The sequence below is a fragment of the Lynx rufus genome, unplaced genomic scaffold (genome assembly GCF_022079265.1).
Source record: "Lynx rufus isolate CCGP_SWC_20201006 ecotype Redwood Valley unplaced genomic scaffold, mLynRuf1.p SCAF_10, whole genome shotgun sequence".
NCBI lineage: Eukaryota > Metazoa > Chordata > Mammalia > Carnivora > Felidae > Lynx > Lynx rufus.
The window spans coordinates 307,444-328,248 of record NW_025814824.1 but is presented as its reverse complement, the minus strand read 5'-3'; the positions used below and the strand labels follow the sequence as shown (position 1 = coordinate 328,248).

The 20,805-nt window shown below is 46.7% G+C and overlaps 1 protein-coding gene across 7 annotated transcripts in view; it reads left to right on the top strand.

Annotated features, from left to right (window-relative positions):
• Positions 1–20,069, top strand: part of IARS1 (isoleucyl-tRNA synthetase 1) — a 67,544-nt gene extending 47,475 nt beyond the window's left edge. For all 7 annotated transcript variants that reach the window (XM_047100459.1, XM_047100456.1, XM_047100462.1 and 4 more), the window contains 9 exons: positions 10–184; positions 2,523–2,635; positions 4,357–4,452; positions 5,297–5,473; positions 6,276–6,381; positions 13,170–13,295; positions 14,948–15,091; positions 15,668–15,820; positions 19,448–20,069. In XM_047100459.1, the coding sequence (XP_046956415.1) occupies positions 10–184; positions 2,523–2,635; positions 4,357–4,452; positions 5,297–5,473; positions 6,276–6,381; positions 13,170–13,295; positions 14,948–15,091; positions 15,668–15,820; positions 19,448–19,530 (1,173 nt within the window). In that variant the 3' untranslated portion in view covers positions 19,531–20,069. The remainder of the gene's footprint in view (positions 1–9; positions 185–2,522; positions 2,636–4,356; positions 4,453–5,296; positions 5,474–6,275; positions 6,382–13,169; positions 13,296–14,947; positions 15,092–15,667; positions 15,821–19,447) is intronic.
• The last annotated feature ends 736 nt before the right edge of the window (positions 20,070–20,805 follow it).

Below are 20,805 nucleotides of genomic sequence, written 5' to 3'. Positions count from 1 at the left end.
CAACTATAGGAGTTGAATGTTCGCAAAGTTACACTGTCTACAGATAAAAACAAGTATGGCATTCGCCTAAGGGCAGAACCTGACCACATGGTCCTGGGCAAGCGGCTGAAGGGAGCCTTCAGGGCGGTGATGACGGCCATCAAGCAGCTAAGCAGCGAGGAGCTAGAGCGTTTCCAGGAGACTGGTGGGTGTCTACCCCTGCCGACCCTGTCCATGGCCCTCACCTGATGCGGTCTCTCACCTGGGCTCCTATTTGACCTGCACTGTTCCAGCCTCTCCTGGTCATAAACATGTTTATTACAAATACTGATAATTTTGGAAAAGAAGAGACTAAAAATGCCCCCTAACCCATCACCCATCCATTTAATGCAGATTGAGTGCCTACTCTCTGCCACTGCTGGAGCAGTATGAAAATTCTGGTTGATTTCCTTCTTGTTACACAGATAGTCATGTAACTGGAGCCTTACAAAATGGAGATGACGCTATAATTTTAAATGTGTTTTTCACTTATATACTTTATGTTTTATTCACCTCTTTATTTTGCACTTCTTACTTTAAGTGTGTTATTAGTCTTTAAAATGTTATTTCAACAATTGCTATAATAATTTTCTTTCATAGGGATATCTGATGTTTTTAACCAGTCTTATTTTTGATTCTTTAGATTGTTTCCCTTCTTTTACTATTCTCAATAATACTGCAGTGAGTATTCTCACGTGGAAATATTCCATAGAATTGATTCCGCTGAGCTAGATTTCCAGGTAGAACTTACTGAACCAGATGGGTGGAACCTTCATTACCAGTGAATTCTGCAGATGCTAACGTGAGCCCAGAAACTACCCTAGTGAGAGCTGAACCCCCGGTATCAAGTGTCATTGGTACTGTCATTGCTTTTGGAGAAAAAGCATGTAGGTTTTTGGAGGTGTCCAAATGAAGACTAGAATATATTCGAAAGAAAGGATTAAAGTCTATTTTGAGAAAGGGATTTAGCACTGAGGTTTGGAGCTGCTTGTGAGGGACAACTGGGTGAGAACTTCCCATAATTTCTCTAAGACCTCTAGAATTCATAGTTCGGTCTCAGATTTTGGCAAGATTGGAGTTGGACTCATTCAACAAATACTTTCTAAAGCTTTTCCATTTGGTTGGCCCTGGGAACCCAGAATTGAGTAAGACAGACGGTGTCCTTATCCTCATGTGCTGGCCGACATTGAAAATTTGTGGAAATTGTAGTTTTGACAAGTGCTCTGAAGGAAAAGCCTAGGATAATACGAGGAGGTTAGGAAAGGGGACTCAGCCCCTCTCTCCTCTCCTCTGGGGGACCTTCCAGGTGCCCGGGAATTCTCAGCTCTGCCTTGATTAGAATCCTGTGGTCTTACTGTCTGCTCAATGTGCTGCAGCCACCTGAGGGCACAAGGTGTTTGATGGCGAGGGCTCCCTCTGAAGCTGAAAATCGTGAGTGCAGAGGTGTCACAAGGGGAGATTTAAGGACTCAAATCAGATGAGTGGTCATGGAATTCGGGAGAAGTGTCCCTGAAAGTCCCCACATTTTTAGATAAAATTTATAAAGCATAGGAAGCTAGCAAATAAAAGTTGAGTCATAACCAACTTGATTGATTTGTTAAATTAACAATCTTTGATCAAACTTCAAATCACAAATCTAAGTTGTGTCAACAGATGGCCAAAATATTTTAAAATTCCTGAAATAAAATTTACTTGATACTAAAGATCTGCAGGTTCCTTTTAAACTACTTTTCAAATGGATTTCTGCACTAACGGGAAGCAAAATGGTTTTCAGAACAGAGTGACGTAAAGTCAGTGCTGACCAAGACCATTGTAGGTGACCACAGCAGGCTTCACCGCAGATGGGCGTTACCGACAGCCGCTGTTCATGCGTCCTGGCTGCCATGGGAGGGTGGTGCCCAGCACTTCCCCCTGCTCACTGTTGGCTTCACGTCACCCTTGCCCTCCTGTCCTCAGCAGGTAGTGGAACACCAGGGTCCTGCAGCCAGTGGGTGGGGGCCTGGGTCCGACTGGACTCTGCAGCCTGTTCTCTTCCATCATGCTGCTGTGTGTTTATGGTGGGGACATGTCACCTTTTGGCATAGGCCTTTGGATCTAGGGGCTTATATACACGGGTAGACGTTGGCGGTGATTTAATTGTCCTCAAGGCAGCTTGGGCAAGTGTAAAGGAAGTCTCTCGCATCCTTGACTGCAACAATGGCATGAGTCAAGAAGACATGATCTCTTGAAGTCTCTGCAGCTTGATGCATCAGGGGGCACCTGGGTGGCTTAGTCATTTAAGCGTCCGACTCTTGATTTTGGCTCAGGTCGTGATCTCACAGTTTGTGAGATTGAGCCCTCTTGGCATTCTCTCTCTCTCTCTCTCTCTGTCTCTCTCTCTCTCTCTCTGCCCTCCCCCTTCAAAATAAATAAACTTAAAAAAAAATGGCATAATATATTGGTAGCTGGGTGGCGTGAGGAGGAGGCAGGGGGCTGATTAACAGTGGCAGCTGCTTCTCCGATAGGGACCATTGTTGTCGAAGGTCATGAGCTGCATGAAGAGGACATCCGCCTCATGTACACCTTTGACCAGACAGCAGGAGGGACAACGCAGTACGAAGCGCACTCAGATGCCCAGGTACTTCTCTTCCCTAGAACATTGCTTTTCCAGAAGAGAGCATAAGACGAGAAAGTATTTACCACCCTGTCCTGACAGCTCTGGCAGCCCGTCCTGGGGTAAGATCGACCAGGCATTCACCTGAGATTTCTCTAGTAAACTCCTCTGTTGTCTCGTCTTAACATGGCATTTCTTTGACGTATATGCAAATAGATATTTTGTGACCTCTGCTGGCAATCGTCGTGAGTGTCAGGTCGTACAAAAATGAGCAAGATGTAACCCCACCCTTCAAGGATCAAGTCAGTCACGGAGACAGAAAAGGAACTCAGTTCTTACTCTTCTGCATGATGAGTTACCTGGTAGAGATGGGCACAGGGATGCCTGGTGGCTCAGTTGGTTAAGCATCCGACTTTGGCTCAGGTCATAATCTCACGGTTCGTGAGTTCCAGCCCTGCATCAGGCTCTGTGCTGCCAGCTCAGGGCTTGGAGCCTGCTTCAGATTCTGTGTCTCCCTCTCTCTCTGCCCCTTCTCTGCTCACGCCTCTCTCTCTCTCTCTCTCTTTCTCTTTCTCTCTCTCTCTCTCTCAAAAGTAAGTATTAAAAAATTATTAAAAAAAAAAAAAAAAAGAAAGAAAAGAAATGAGCACAGAGAAGGGCTCTTGCCCAGAGTCTAGCGTGGGGGCGGGTTGGTGTGGGACCTCCTGGAGGGGGACTTGCAGCAGTTTTAGATTTTGGGGTCAGAGCTTCTCTCTTTGCTTCCAACCAGACTTCTCTGGGCAGATGGGTCGTAAGATCTCCAGGGTGGGAGTGGGGGGCTCGCGGGAGGCCCCCTGTGTGTAACATGCCCCGTGTAGTGGGGCGGCGAGTACCACGTGAGGAAGGCCAGCCTCTAGCTCCCCATGGGCAGATGGCATGAGGAGCCATCGGGGAAGAAGCGGAGACGAGGGTGGGAGAGTGTGAACACCCTGATGGCGGCCAGCCTGAGGAAGTCACTCAAGGAGGTGGCCTTGTCCTCTGGGATTCTTGACACAGGTTATGTGTCGTGAACCAGGGTGGCCCTGCCCTGACTCCTCCTCATCCATCTCCAGTTCTGCCCTCTAGTGAAGCAAGTTTGTTCACTGATTGAGTTTCCTCAGAAATGTCTTTGGGGCTGGTGCTTGATTTACGAGCGTGCCCCCCTCTGTGCTGGCAACAACATTACATTACTCACATCGTCTTCAACAGCCTCCGTGACAGATGGCGTAGGAAGTAGACAAAGTCAGTAAGCAGATGGCAGTTTCTGTCCCATCAAGCGTATTGCAGTCCCCTGTAGAAATCACGTCTCAAATCCCCCGGTCCAAAGGACAGCAGGGTTCCTGGCTGAAGAAACGGGGCAGCTCTGGGGCCCTCACCAGCTCGTCCACGGTGTGAGAAGCCATGCGGTCATGGGGGCCGTGACTGTTGACCCCACTCCCTGCAAGGGCGGTCACACAGACAAACAGCAGTTACACAGAGACTCAAGGTTCTCATGTGTCCTGGGAGCAGCACCTGCAGAACAGGAGACGCCAGCCTCTCCTGGCGAGAGGAATGGCTTCTCACAAAGAAGCACCTGAGCCATCCAGATGCTAGTGTAACTTTATCTCTTTTGCTCAGTGGGGTGAATAGTGCTGTGTTACAGACTCCTTATAATTTAATTTACATACAGTTGTGCTGGGTTTGAGAACCATTCTTCCTTATATGCTGTGCACCATCCATTCCTACAGGCTTTGGTTCTCTTAGACGTCACCCCCGAACAGTCCATGGTGGATGAAGGAGTGGCTCGGGAGGTCATCAATCGCATCCAGAAACTTCGCAAAAAGGTCAGTTTGTCACATTAAGTACAAGCAAACTGGGAGTTTTGCATGGTTGGTTTGTTTGTGTTGGTTGTTGGGGAGGACAGGAGAGGCAACTAATGTAAACAGGTAATTGTAATCGAGTAATGAGAATTAGTCCCAGATCTGCAGTGTGTACGTCGTACCCTGTAGGAAACGTGGGCCCTTCCCCTCCCTACTCAGTCACCCCAAACTGCACGTGGCTCTTTTGTTTCTCTGACTAGGAGCATTCAGCCAACCCCCCCTTTGTCCACTGCTTCCAGTTCTCCAGGGTTTCCACAAAATCCTCTTCTGGATCGGTCGCCCTCCTGACTGGCACCAGACATGACAGCCGGTGTCCAAGGAAGGGCTCCTCGCTCAGGGATACACTGTTGTGTCTGGACTGAGGGGGTGGTTCTCCTCACTAGGGAGCTGGGAGCCAGGACGGGTGCACTGTGCCCATCGCTGGCCCAGTGAGGCAGCCAGGAGCTCCCACCCCACACCCTAACCCTGAGGAGGGGTCTCCTCCACACCCCACCCCTGGCAGAGGCTCCCCCACCCTGACCGCAGCAGGGGGCCCCCACCAGCCCTTAGGCCAGGTGTCTGAGACCTGTGGTCTGGAGTCCAGACCTCAGGAGTCCAGCACATAACAGGGTGCTCATGAGCTCTGCCTCAGTTCAGAGCTCTGTGAGCACGTTTGCACTCGGTCACTCCTTTGTTTTAGAGGAGGGTTGGGCAGGAGCCTGTGCCCTTCTGTAATGATCCAACATGGGACTGTCAGCCGTGCTCAGCAGCACTGTCCGTTTTGATTAACAAATGCACTTTCTTGTAAATTTTCTGTATGTGCCTTCAGTGCAATCTGGTTCCGACTGATGAAATAACAGTTTACTATAAAGCTAAGTCTGAAGGAAAGTATCTGAATAATGTTATCGAAAGCCACACGGAGTTTATATTTGCCACCATAAAGGCTCCCTTGAAACCATACCCAGTTCCATTATCAGATAACGTCCTTATTCAAGAAAAAACACAGGTGAGTTCTGGGTTCTGCTGAACTGTCAAAAGATACAAGGTTAGATTTTATGTTAAGTTTATGTTGTTATCTGTTGGTATTGTGCCCCCAGTAGCAATTGGCACAGTCCTCAGTCCTGATACACTGGATCAGGTCTGGGAGGGGGCGTCCCGAGAGGGAGGGAGGGACTGTTCTCACAGCAGTTCCCTGGGGAAGGTAGCCAGTAGGTGCATGAGGGTTGCCGGGAAATCAGTGGCTGCGTGGGACTGCTTTATCTAAAACTAGAGAAGTTAATATCCTGGATTCTTTGACTGTTAAAAGCAAACAGCAGTTGACTTGTAAAGCAGTCAACTTTGATGGTAGTAGATTGTACATAAAATTATAACTACTTCATTTCCTGTTGGCACATTTTAGATGTAACTATGAAAATGTGAAACCAAGACATGGAAGATATTGGCCATAATTAAGAAATAGGTGATTAATGGAAGAGGAAGGAGTTCCTTTTTGTGTCAGTTATGTATTCAGTCATTTGTCCCTGTCTCATTCCTCCTTTATAGGGGACAGGCTGGGCTGGATGTCACTGTTGTTTCAGTGGATCAAGTTACAAGATAGTTTCATTTTTGTTTTGTATATTTTTAAGAGAACAAGGTGAAAAGAGAGAAACATGAAGGGAAAAGCGGTAGCTTTTGACTATTTTAGTGGTGGGATTGAGTATGCTGTCAGAATTGTGCAGAGCTCTTGGCGTGAGGAGCAGTTGCTGTGTTAGTTGGTGACACTGTGGTCGGTGCTGCAGTTACTCAGTCACATACTCTCATGTGCTCAGTTAAAGGGATCTGACCTGGAAATTACACTCACCAGAGGATCATCCCCGCCTGGGCCTGCTTGTGCATATGTCAATCTTAACATTTGTACAAATGGCAGAGAGCAAGGTAAGAATAAATGAATCCTGTGGTTTGTACTTTATTTTTTAGCTAATCCTATGAATGTTTTCTTTTTTTTTTTTTTAATATTTATTTGTGAGAGGAGCGGGGAGGGGCAGGGAGAGAGGGAGACACAGAATCCGAAGCTCCAGGCTCTGAGCTGTCAGCACAGAGCCCGACATGGGGCTTGAACCCACAAACTGTGAGATCATGACCTGAGCCAAAGTCAGACACTTAACTGACTGAGCTACCCAGGTACCCCTAAACCTGTGAATGTCTTTAAAGCTGTTCTAAGAGAACTAGGAACATCATATAACTTTCTCTAATTGCCATCAAAATGAATCCACAGAGGTAAACGGTCAGACTTGTACTTCCAGGAAGTAGAGTAGGCATACTTTTCCCTATTCTTCCCACAAAGTACCACCAAATACCCTGGGTGTGATACGTCAGAAGATGCAGACCGATGAGGGACCTTGAGGCCAACAAACTATGGAGAGTTCCCTGGTGTTTCTTTTTGCCTCACGTATCCCAGACTTGGAGCTGAAGAAGTTGGCAACTGGAAATGCCAAGTGCAGACAAAACGTCCCAACAAATGCTGCTTTTTGTAAACAGAGGACCAGGAGGGGTGTAGCCTAGCAAGACAGAAAACTTCTAGACTTCTTCTCTACTGCAGCCAAACACAACAGAAAAAACTATGGCCCCACTAACACTCAATAGCACAAAGACCAAGTGAGGAGCTTAGACCTTTGCCAGGCTGAGGATCCTCAAGGTCCTGTCGCCACCATGGTGTCAGAAGCCCAAACACTGAGCTGAGACTTTTTCATCCTCCCTGGGCAGCAATAAGCCCCTCTGCCCGGTACTATCACTGAGACCACTGGGCAGTACCAAGGCGTCCATTCCCTCACTACCACCCAGGGCTAATGAGGCTATGTACTCCCACCATCCTGCAAGGGGGTCCGTGAAGGCTGCATGGAGAGCAGTGAGGAAGCACTCATACTCTTAAAGGCCAAGAAGATATCTTTGGGCGGGAACTCTCTCCTCATGCTCTCCACCCCTGTAGTACTGAGGAGTCCTGACCTTTGTGGCAGTGGAGGCTGAACTAGGCGCCTAGCTTCTCCTCCCACCAGGCAGGAGCAAAGCAGTGCCCCTTTTCCTGCCAGTGTGATGTCAGGCAAAGCAAGCTAAAATAGAAGATTTAAATAAGAACCAGTCTTAATACCTCACACATCCAAGTTTTCATTGAAAATTAGTCATCATGTCAATTACCAGGAAGATCTTAAGCTGAATGAAAAAAGACACATGTGAACCACCAAGATGACAGAAATGGTAAAAATTATCTGACAAAGTGTAAAGCAGCCCTGAACACTCTAGGAACAAGTGAAAATTTTAAAACTGATAAATACAAGACTAAAATACAAAACACGGTGGATGGGTTCAATGACAGAATAGAAGGGACGGGAAAGAATCTGTGAACTGGAAGATAGAACAACAGACATTGCGCATTCTGAACAAAAGAAAGGTTTTTTTAATCTGAAAAAAAATGGATAGTCTGAAAGATCTATGGGATATTAATACAAGTTTAATATTCTCCCCCTGAATTCCGGGAGAGTGAGAAGGAAGGACAGCAGTGGAAAAGTATTCAAAGAAATAATGGCTGAAAACTTCTTAAATTTGGCACAACATGTACACCTACAGATTCAAGAAACTGAGAGAAACCTGAATTCTGGGTCAGGCAAAATATCTTTCAAGGTGAAGGGAAAATCAAGACATTCCCAAGTGAAGGGAAGCTAAAAGAATTTGTTGCTAGCATGATCTATCCTAAAAGAATAAGTAGAGGAAATTCTTAAAACAGAAAGAAAATGACAAGAAATGTAGGGACATCAGGAGAGAAGAAAGAACAATAGAAAGAGTCAAAATATAGATAAATTCAACAAACTTTCCTCCTTGATTTTTCTAAATTATTTGATGGCTATAACAAAACTGACCTCTCAGTGTATACACAAGAATATTTAAGAGAATTAAAAGTAGGGAAGAGCAGACTGATAGAAAGGGAGGTCAGATTCCTGTGTTTCCCTCAAGCTGGTCATACACTGACACTAGTGGTGCAGCATTTGTGTGTACATGAGATACTGCCTGGTGCAACCACTGAAAAAGCCTATTCCTAGAGACACATACAAAAACACGACAGAAATAAAAATGGAATTCTAGAATGTGTTCGTATAACCCACAGGAAGCTTAGAAAAAAAAAGAACAAGTGGAAAGCAGAAAATTAAAACGAAGGGCTTAAGCTAACATCAATAATTACACTAAATGGAGGGGGTGGGAAGTGACAGGGCACTGGCTGGCTTAGTCGACGAAGCATGTGACTCTCAATCTCCAGGTCGTGAGTTCAAGCCCTGCATTGGGCATAGAGTTTACTTTGAAAAATAATAAAGGGTCACCTGGGTGTCTTAGTTGGTTAAGCATCTGACTTCAGCTCAGGTCATGATCTCAGAGTTTGTAAGATCGAGCCTCACTCTAGGCTCTGCACTGACAGCACAGAGCCTGCTTGGGTTTCTCTCTCTCTCTCCCCCACTCTCTCTGCGCTTCCCCCACACACTGTCTCAAAGAAATAAACTTTAAAAATAATAATAATAATTACACTAAATGTAAATAGTTCTAAATAGACCAGTTAATAGAAATTTGCAGACTTATAAAAAACTACCAGCTATGTGCTGTATGTAAGGAAGTATTCAAATATAACAATATAAGTAAGTTGAAAGTAAAAGGATAAAAAAAGATCTGCCACACAGACGTTAATCAAAGAAAGCAAAAACGTCAGTGGTCATTTCAACAAAGTTGACTTCATAGCAAAGAAAGTCACCGGTGACATAAATAATGATACAGATGTCAATCCACAGGGAAAACATAATGATCCCAAATGTGGACGCACCCAGTAGAGCTGCACATCACAAGAAAGAAAACTGATAGGCCTTAAAGGAGGATGAGAAAATTCATAGTTACAGTTTGAAAATTGAATATATACCTCTTTCAACAAATGATAGAACCGCTAGACAGAAAACCAGAATCTAATCAGCATTAATGGAACAGCTCACCCAACAGCAGTGGAATGCATGTCCTGCTCAGACTCCTAGAGGACATTTACTATGGGATGGACCATGGTGTGGGCCAGAAAACAGACCTCAACACATTTCAGGATTGAAATTGTATAGAGTATGTTCTCTGACCATGGGCAATCAAACGGTAAATCAGTAACAGGGAGGTGAAAGCAAAATCTCCACACACTGAAAACTAAACAACGTTTTTTAAAATAATCCATAATTTGGAAAAAATGTGTCAAGGGAAAAAAACACATAAAACTGAGTGAAAGGGAAAATACAACATTTCAAAATATGTGACTGCAGGTAATTTGTATCTCTAAAGACTCACAACAAAAAAAATGTTTCAGGGACCTGGGTGGCTAAGTCAGTTAATTATCCGACTTCAGCTCAGGTCATGATCTCACAGTTCACGAGTTCAAGCCCCCACATGGGGCTCTGTGCTGCCAGCTCAGAGCCTGGAGCCTTCTTCAGATTCTGTGGCTCCCTCTCTCTCTACCCCTCCCCCACTCACATTGTGTGTGTGTGTGTGTGTGTGTGTGTGTGTGTGTGTGTGTGTGTCTCCTCTCTGAAAAATAAAACATTTAAAAAAAATTATTTTTAACTCTCAAGAAAGTTTGATTGTCTAGTTGAGTCTAAGACCATCACTGAGAGTGTTTGGACAATGCAGATGTACATCAGAAAGTGGAATACTATATACCAATTAAAAGTAATGAAATATATCTATAAACTTTTCTATTATCCCAAAAATATATTTTTTAATTTTTTTAACATTTATTTTTGCAAGACAGAGACAAGTGTGAGTGGGAAAGGGGCAGAGAGAGAGAGGGAGACACAGACTCAGAAGCAGGCTCCAGGCTCTGAGCTGTCAGCACAGAGCCCGACACAGGGCTTGAACTCATGAACCGTGAGATCATGACCTGAGCAGAAGTCAGTAGCTTAACTGACTGAGCCACCCAGGCACCCCCCAAAAATATTTTTAATGAAATAAGCAAGTTTCACAGTTATACAATGGGGTAGCATTCTGTATGAATTTACTTATATGTTAAATGTAAAAAGAAAGCAACCAAGCCAATAAAGTAGAACAGAAACAGACTCACTGTTGCCAGAATCACGCTTGGTTACCATTAAGAGGGGCTAGGGGACATGTGGAGTCGTTGAAGGGGGTTAGGAGATACAGACTTGCAGTTGTTAAGATCCCTGAGTCCCAAGGTTTTGAGGTACAGTTGGTAATGTTGTGATAACTGTGTAGGGATCATTTCATAACAGGGCACCTGGCTAGCTTAGTCATTAGGGCATGCAACTCTTTCTCAGGGTTGTGAGTTTGAGCCCCACATTGAGTGTAGAGATTACTTAAAAAATACATCAATCAGTCTACACATTGTTAAAAAAAAAAAATAATAATTCTCTGTGATGTGTACCTGAAGCTAAGAATATCGCATGTCAACTATACGTCACCACTCATTGTTTATAGGTAAAAATGGGCTTGAGAAACAAAGTTCATAGTAAGTTTGTCTTAGAAAAGAGAGGAAGGGTGTCTGAGGAGAAAAAAAGAAATTTTCTTTTAAAAAAAAGAAATCAGACCCAAATGCTTTTTCTAGAGAATTCAGACTTGAAAAAACTAACACCAATTCTATGGATTCTTCCAGAAAATAAAAGAAGAAACACCAACTCACTTTATTAAAGTAGTATTGACATTAAGACCAGATATAGACACACCAAAAAAAAAAAAACAAAAAACAAAAAAACTGTAGACTGATACTTCTCATGAATATAAAGTTCTTCCGGAAAAAAAAAAAAAAAAAAAAAAAAACTGTGAGAAAAATAGAACTCCATCAACTTGGTAATGGGCATGTATGAATAAACCTGCAGGTAACATTACACTTAAAGGGAAGAGACTGAATGTTTTTTATCCAAGATCAGGATACCCGTTCTCACTGCTCTTACTCAGCATTGCACAGGAAGTTGGCAAGAAAAGGCTACAGATCAGAAGGGAAGAAATAAAACTGACCTGAGATGAAGAGAACATGACTGTCTACATAGAAAATCCCAAGTAGTCTACAGATTGATATGTGTCCTGGTTCGCCCATCAGCACCATCACCAGCTAGTGCCAGGATGGCCATGTGTACTTTTGGGCCTGTGATGATGGCCCCCAAACTGCTATTCAAGTTCTGTGATGTGTGGCACGTAGCTGGTCCATTGCTGCCGACATTCTGGCTCACTCAGTGGAGACCGTCTGTGATTCCTGTGGAAGGAGGTGGTCAGACAGGCAGCAGATGTGCGTTGTGATGTCAACAAGGCCAGGGTTCTGTGTTGCTTTCAGTCCCAGGGAGCAATGGAATGAGCAGTGACCAGACATATGGGGCCACTCCCAGTGCTGCCCCTTTTTGGGCCGAGTGGCCGAACAACTGAGAAGAAAAGCTCCCAACTCCAGCAAGAGTGTTTTTTCCCGGCACCTTTACCACCACCAGCCTTCACATGATGTGCTATGGTGTGTCCTTTACTCTCTGGCTGAAAGCACTCACATTGCAAGAAAAAAACTACAAGTGATCTTTAAATTTATTATTTTAAAGTATTTTTGGTGTTGTATATGCCTTTTGGGTTTGTATATTAATTGGTGCATTTTGTTTCTGGGTAATTGAATAAAATTATATTGCTTATAAAAAATAAAATTCATCACATTCACAAGATATGACAAACATAACAAAAATCAATTTAATTTTTGTACACTAACAATGAACACATGGAGAATGAATTTTAAAGTGTAGTACCATTTACAGTCTCTCAAAAAAGAGAGACTTGAGTGGAAATCTAATAAAACACGTACAGGACTTATATGCCCAAATCTACAAATTACTGATGAAAACAGAGAGATGTGTCATGTTCGCAGATTGGAACATTCGATATGGTAAACCCATCAGTTCTCCCCAAATTAATACACATGTTTAACTGAATTCCTGTCAAACCTCAGCAGTGTTTTTTGGTAGACAAAATTATAAAACCTACCTGGAAAGAGAAAGGAAATAAATAGCTAATACAATTTTACAGACTGTGAATAGCATAAAAGGAATCACTCTACCCCATTTCAAGACTTACCTGAAGACCATGTGGTGAGAGCATAGCGGAGACACTGATCCATGTCCCAGATGGGAGACCAGAAGTACACCCACACATGGGGGCCAGAGGATTTTTGAGAAAGGAGCAAAAGCAGTTCATTGAGGCATCTTTTCTACATGTGGCACCAAGGCAGACGGAGGCCTGGACCTGCGCCCACAGCGCATACAGACCAACTGAGAATGGAGCATGGGCATAAACGTAAAAACCAGTAGGAGAAAATCTTGAGAATTCAGGACAAGGTAAAGAGTTCATAGAAGTGACACCAAAAGTCCAATCCATAAAAGGAAAAAAATTGAGAAATTGAGCTTCCTCAGAATTCAGAATTCTGCTTTGTGAGAGATCCTGTGAGAGGGTAACAAACCTGAGCTACAGCAGTGGACCCTTGCAGACCACCTCCACCTGCAGTGTGCCCAGAGGGGAAGCAGTCCTCTCATGGTTTAAAGAGATCCAGCTGGAAGATGGGAAAACACACGAGCAGACGTTCACTGGAAATGATCTACAGATGACGTGTTTTCCTGGACTTTTCATTCAAATTTAACTATTCTTTTCCTTCAGTTTTACTTGTATTTGTGGTTCTTTAGGTGGAGTATTGCTTCTGGAAAATCCAAAAGGCGACAACAGGCTGGACCTTTTAAAGCTGAAGAGTGTCATTACTAGCATTTTTGGTGTAAAAAATACAGAGCTGGCTGTCCTCCATGGTGAAACAGGTATGTGGAAACTCCTCTGACCCGAGGTGGGTGTTTGGTATCGGTTCTGCTCCACAGCCGTGCCTTCCCCCCGAGTCTGAGTCGACCAAGGGCCCCTCGGCAGACGGAACCTCCCATCCTGCCTGCTCCCCATCGGCCACAGGCTGGGGTCTGGGCTTCAGAGGTCTGTGCTGTACATGGACTTTATTAAGTGTGGTGTCTGTGTCTTGCTAGACCCAGATTCTCAATAATACAAACCTAAAAGGAGACGTGTTGAAGTTCTTACCCTGCATGCCCCGAACGTGACCTTTGGAAATAGGGTTGTTGCCAGTGTGCTTAGATACTAGCAGTGTCCCCATGAGAGGGCGTGTGAGCCCCGGGAGCACACGGGACAGAGCGAGGGAAGATGCAGGCAGAGCTGGACTTGGAGAACTGCAAGCCAAGAAACAGCACAGCTCAGCTGGCCGAGAGCCTCCAGGAGCTGGGCGAGGATGGGGAGACACCTGCAAGCTTCAGAGGGAGCAGGGCCCTCGGGACACCTTGGCGTCTCAGCTCTAGGACAGGAGACAGAGGCTTCTGTTGCGAGTCGCAGCAGCAACCACCGGAGACTCCGTAAGAGTCGGGATGCTCTTTCTCAGGACTTGTAAATGGCCTAAAAGAGGAGATCTGGATGGCCAGCCGAGGGGACTGGCGGGCCTCATCAGTCGGGACCTCAGCGAGGTCCTGCTGTGCGTGCGCCACCCGCTTGGCAGGGACCGGGGCAGGTTCACAATATCAGATGCCCTCATCCTCTGTCCCCGGTCCCGGGGAGTCATGGGAGCCACAAGTGTGGGTCTAGAGTGGAGGCCATGCAGACTGCAGGTGGGGCTGGACATGCCCATCGAGGACTTGCCCCCGCCGCTTTCCCACACACCACGTTCACCCGTCACCAGTCATGGCCTCCAGCACTGTCCAGCTGTGTTTCCAGCCCTAAACACTGTTTAATTTTAGGGGAAATCTCTGTGTTCTGTGTGTCTTGCTATTTTTCACATATGTCCATGAGTCAAATACTTTTTCTTCTGACTATAATTAGCATTTTTAACATAAGGCTTCTTTTCACAGTGAAGTTTAGGATTCTGATGTAGAACATTTTTTTTTTTTTTTTAATTTTTTTTTTTTCAACGTTTATTTATTTTTGGGACAGAGAGAGACAGAGCATGAACGGGGGAGGGGCAGAGAGAGAGGGAGACACAGAATCGGAAACAGGCTCCAGGCTCCGAGCCATCAGCCCAGAGCCCGACGCGGGGCTCGAACTCACGGACCGTGAGATCGTGACCTGGCTGAAGTCGGACGCTTAACCGACTGCGCCACCCAGGCGCCCCTGATGTAGAACATTTTAAGAAGAGCTGTAACAAAAAATACCAAAAGGGAAAAAAACGATTTTGCCTTATATTTTTAAGTTATTACTGTATGCCATTTAACTTGCAACGTTAAGATTTCTTACTGTTTGCATGTCATTTACTCCTGATTTTATAGAGAAGGCAAGGTCCTTTGATAAAGCAAGGTTAAGTGGAAACATCACTGCAAAGATATAGGATAGTTGAATAATTAAGTAGGAAAAGGTGAATGACTTCAGCTCTGAACTGTGTACCCCTGAAAGAATAACTTGTTGTCTCTATTTTTGTTATTTTTAGAAATACGAAACCAAACTGACTTACTGAGTCTTAGTGGAAAAACACTCCGCGTGGCAGCAGGCTCTGCTCCCGCCGTGGTGGACGGCCCCGGCTCCGCCCTCTGCCGCTACATCAACCTGCAGCTCCTGAACTCAGGCCCGCAAGGTAAGCCTCCCCAGCCGCGAACCCCTGGGGAGGCGGGTCGGGGGCGCTGGGCGTCAGGGTTCCTTCCACTTGCCATATCTCACGTGGTGCTGTGTAGCGTGCGCCCCATGCTGCTCCGGGGGGCACACTCAGGCTTGTGTCTCTGTGTTATGTGGAAACACCTACAGCCAGCTTGGTCAGCAGATAAGGTAAACTGGTAGGTCAACATCGCAGCTACATGAAGCAGAATTAAGTACTAAGGCTCTTAAATTTTTTCTTTTCCTGGGAAGTGTTCTGAAAACTGTTGTTCATGCATTGGTCTGCAGACTGGATGGATGCTTATTTTTCCTTGATATTTTGGGGCCCCCATTGTGCACATTTGTTTCCAGAGTGTCCCTTCCCCAACTACGGATTTTTATGTCCAAGGGCGTTTCCTTTCCCTCTGGGAGGCGGTGTGGGCTGCCTACACACTGGATGCCTCCCCCCAGGACACCGCTGGCTCTTGGAGCCTCTGCTCTGCACAGGGTTCAGCAGCCGGGGGGGTGGGGGGGGGGGGTTGGTTCTCAGGAACTCACCCAGTACTCGTTTCTTCCATAGAGTGTGTGAAGGGAACCGTGGGCACGCTCCTGCTGGAAAACCCCCCTGGGCAGAACGGACTCACCCACCAGGGCCTCCTGTATGAAGCAGCCAAGGTGTTTGGCCTTCGCAGCAGGAAGCTCAAGTTGTTTCTGAATGAGGCTCAGACAGATGGTGAGGACACGTGTACACAGATGGTGCAGCACTGGCTACACTTCCTTCACTTCTGTTCTTCTTTTGTTGAGAGTGGTGTTTTTTAATGTTTGTTTTTGAGAGACAGCGCACACAAGTGGGGGAGGGGCGGAGAGAGAGAATCCCAAGCAGGCTCTGCACCATCAGCACAGAGCCCGGTGCAGGGCTCAAGCCCACCACCCGTGAGATCATGACTTGAGCTGAAACCGAGAGTCGCACACCCAATTGGCTGAGCCCCCCAGGCTGCTCCTCGATTTTTGAAGCCACTTCCCAGCACAGCCAGGCTACTCACTGTTCTGCCTCAGCCTTCACTCCCTCGTCAGCCAGATTTGAGCAGAAAAGCTTTTCTTTCTTTAAGAATTGAAAGCTTGGGGTCTTTTCCGGACTTATCTGGGCATGCATCCCGGCCTGGGCATGCATGTGGCTGGCTAAGTTATGCGGTACTCGTTGTCCAAGGGCATGCTGTCCTCGACTCTCCTCCCCGGTGTTGAGCCCTCTGTTGTGTCCTGCAGCCACAGTCTTGGGCCCCCGGCAGCTGTGGGGATTTTGTTTGCCTGAGTGTTTAAAAGCGATGCTTATGCTTTTCCACCCTGGGTGAGCTCCAGGTCAGACAAACCAGAGACAGGCACCTTCTGGGAGCCCTGGAGGTGCCTCCTAATCAGGTTCGGACAAACAACCTGCTCTGTTCCTCCTGGGACCATGGGACCTTGGGCTGCTGTGTTCAAGTGCACCGCCAGCCAGTGGGGGCAGGGCGCCAAGCACAAGTGTGACAGCACAGGTCTGCCTGTGCTTGCAGGTTGCCTTTTTCTTGATCCAGCATTCATGTGGTTGTAGTCAACGTTTGGTTGTTTCTAGAGTTCTAACAACGTTGGTTCTGTTTGTGATGTTTCTGAGGAAGTTCCGTGTAAGGAAGCGTTTCTCTAGATCTTAGGGGACGCTGTCAGCCCAGGCCCATCTAAACTCCATTACTTGGGGCCCCAGTCGTGCATGAGGGCCAGAGTCTCATGGGAACGTGCTGTGTCCGTCCCCACCCTCCTGAAGTCGGGATGTCCGCAGCGCTGCGTCTCAGGAGGCTCCATGGGACAGTCTGGTCTTTGCCTCCCCAGCTTCTGCTGGTTTCAGGTGTCCTTGATTGTGACCCCATCACTCTGACCTCTGCCTCTGTGGCCAAGGTGCCTCCTACTCTTGTATGTTCCACAATTTCCAGAAACTGGAACATGGGCATATCTTTTGGAAGGCCCGTTTTTAAACCCACTACATTCTCTTAACCGTCTTCTGGGTGGTGAAGTATCTGCTGCCGTGGGTTCCTGATTCTGGCCCCAGGTTTTGGGGGGGCCTAGGGTTCCTGAACTTCCCAGTCTGTGCACACCCCAGGCTTTTTTTTTGTTTCACTTCGGTAGCCATTTAGTGCCGAAAGCTGTAGGTCACCAGGACCTCCAGGAAACCTTAATGTTCAGGTACCTCTTGGGATCCATGATTTTTGGCCTCTGGATTTCCCTCATGTTCTTCCCTTGCTTGGCTACTTTTTTTTTAATTAATGTTTTATGTTACACTTTCAAATTTTCTGCTACATCGTTAGAAATTAAAGCCTCTCTTGCAGCTGCTCCTGTCTGTAACCAGGCACAGCCGTGCCCCTCACATCAGTGCCTCAGCCTGTTCGTCTCCACTGGCGGGGTCTCCTCCCACGACGATGTCCACATTCAGAGCCCCCACGGTGACATTTACAGGCTGCCCAGCCATCAGCAGCTCCTTTCACGGCTCTCATATGTGGTTTGGTGGGAAAGGCCAGCTTCCTGGTCTGTTCAGCATGGGTGAAACTTCCTCGTCCCCGCATCTGCAGGCCACCAAGTGCAGCCGAGCCATACACGTGACAAGGTGTCATTGTCTCTGGTTCGGTGCAGGTGCAGGCACCTGGCCCACGCAACCAGGGCAGAAGCACATTTGTGTGAATCAGGCCCTGACATTACCACCTCTGACAGGGTGGGCCTCGCCTGTGCCCCCACTGCCTCCTCCCTGTGCCATGAGGCTGGTGGCCACACCAAACTCAAGAGACCTTGAAGGCTGAGTGACCCAAGACCACTGAGAAGCCTGGGGCTCTTTCCAGCCCAGTGTCTCTGCCCATCCTGTATCCCCAGCCACATTTCATTGTGCTGTTCCTCTCGAAATCATTTTTCATAAAGTAGTAATAATTCAGTAAATTAGAAGGATCACGGGATGCCTTACAGTTTTAGAAACTCACGGATGGCTTCCTGCTTGTTCCACTAGGTGCTCACTGTCCTTTCCAGGTCCTGTCATGATCTGTCTATAAAGGAGGCAGCTCCGAGGGTAATTTCCAGAATCCCTGCTTGTCCTGGCAGAGAAAGGTGGTCCTACCCTTTGAATCCAGATCTGCTAGAAGCAAAATGCACCCCAGGGGGCAAAGAGCGTTTCTAGTGTTTCTTTACTCTCTCTCTTCTCTCTCTCTCTCTCTCTCTCTCTCTCTCTCTCTCTCTCTCTCTCTCTCTCTCTGGGCTTTTATCTATTCAGTGTGTTTTTATCAGTTACATTTGTTTTATACTTTTAGATACTCAGAGTTTTTGTCTTTGGCTATATTGGCTCCTATATTCCTTGACATCAGCCTTCAGTCTCTGGTAACTGTGTTCTGGCTTTGAAAGATGTTAGGGGCTTATCGCACCCTTATACTTCCCCAGACCTGGACACAGCAGTTCCCCCTCTGTTAATATTTAGAGACCATGAATCTGGGTCCAGCTAGGCATGGCTTCTAAGCCTTCTCTGTGGTCGTAGGAAATACCTGTTTGGGTCAGGGTGTGCACACGTCTGGGCTGGTGTGCCAGGCTGGTTAGGTTGAGGGAGTCCCCCAGAAGGTCCGCCCAAGACTTCTCACCCCAGCTGTGGGGAGTCTGGGGCCTTCGACAAACTCTGGAAAAGGCCACACGAGACCACTGTCACTTCTGCCACCAATTGTAAGTTCAGAGGATTTCCCAAAATCACCCTTGGCCTTGATAATTTGCTAGCAGGACTCACAGAACTCACTGGCACCTATTGCACGTAGAACCACATTTGATGTAGGAAGAGAATAAAAGCTAGAACCAGGCAAAGGAAGAAGTACAGAGTGCCTAATCTGGGAGGTTTCCAGACATGGGGCTTCTGGTTGCCCTCTCCCAAAGGGGCCGTGAGCAGTGTGACCTCCTCCAGGCCCCAATGCGTGACAGTGGATTACCACCAGGGAAGCTCCCCAAACCCGGGGCCAGATTTATAGTGAGGCTTCATTACATGGGCCTCACGGGTTTGTTGCCCACGTGGCTGCTCTGTCTCAGGTGATACCACGTGACCTAAATCGTGTGGCTGGTCTTTCTGGTACGGCTGGCTCCGCCCTGAGTCACCTTATTAGCAGAAACTATCAGGTGTGTTCAGGGCCCCCCAGAATTAACAAAACACTCCTGTCGCTCAGGAAGTTCCAAGGGCTCAGAGGTTCCCTCAGGAGCTGGGACAGAGGTCAGACCTCTGAGGGTGAGGCCAGATTTCTTCACACAAGCAGTCAGCGTTTTTAAAATATTCATACAGAATAGGTAGAAAACTTATTTTATTTAAATCTTCTTTCCATTCTAGAAATTACAGAAGAAATCCCCATGAAGACTTTGAACATGAAGACTGTGTATGTTTCTGTGTTACCGACAACGGCAGACATCTGACCTTCCTTATCGATGTGGCTGAGTCAGCCTCCCCCCACCACATGGCTGTCCCCTGCACACACACACTGAGCGTATCCCTCCAGGTGCATACGTCATGTGCTGCGTCTGGTCTGAAACTGAACTGGGGTCGATCCATCAGGTGACTTGGAACGTCCGGTAATGCTCACACTTGGCCTTGGGCACCTTCGCAGTCATGCTGGGGGGGGTGTCACCTCCACACCACAGAGCTCGCTTCTGCGCTTATAGAAGGGGTCTATTGGCGTAGTCTATACATATCATTCTGTGGCCTTTCAGAACTTGTTTGAGACCTCCGGAAGGAATGTGTTAAGTATTTCTGCTACCTGGATTTTCCTGGGTAATTTGATGGTATATTTTAAGTTTCAGTAAATCAGAACAATAAACAAATTTTCTCTCAGATAATAAATGTTTTAGAAGTAATTCATTCTCCCATAGTTGAATAAAACTTCAAATTTGTAATCTTTAAGGAACACAAAAACTTAGTAGCGACTTCTTTGTTAAGACAGCGGGCACCTGGGTGGCTCAGTCAGTTAAGCGCCCGACTTCAGCTCAGGTCAAGATCTCACAGTTTGTGAGTTCGAGCCCTGCATCAGGCTTTCTGCTGTCAGTACAGAGCCTGCTTCGGATCCTTTGTCCTTGTCTCTCTCTCTCTGCCCCACCTTCGCTCACACTTTCTCTCTCAAAAGTAAACGTTAAAAAAAAAAAAGACACTGGGCTAGGACACCTGGGTGGCTCAGTCAGTTAAGCTCAGTCATGATCTCACAATTTGTGAGTTCAAGTCCCACTTTGGGTGAGCCCTGCTTCTCTCTACCTCTCTCTCTGTCCTTCACTTGTGCCCTCGTGCCCTCCTGTCTCTGTCTCCAAAAAAAAAAAAAAGAGCTACACATCTAATCTCACTTCTTCCCAAGATCCCACGTGTCAAAGGAGCAGATGCCAAGACGAAATCAGCTGCAGGAGTCTACTGGGAGGAACAGACGGAGGATAAAGGGAGGGCCAGGCAATGGTGAATGGACAGGCACGTGGGTCTGGCACCTGTGGACACAGAAGAGGAAGGACAGGAGGTTGATGAGAAAAAGCCCAGACTGCAGGGCAACCCTGGGAAAGTCCTGGTCAGGCCAGGATTCCTTGTGGAAAAAGTCCTGAGTGGGGCAGACATGCCCTGGCTCTGTGGCCAGAGTAGCAAGGGACAGCGTAGCCTCTGCACAAATGCTCCTGCATCAGGGTCTCTTGCACAGGAGCTGGTTGGAGTGTCTCTGG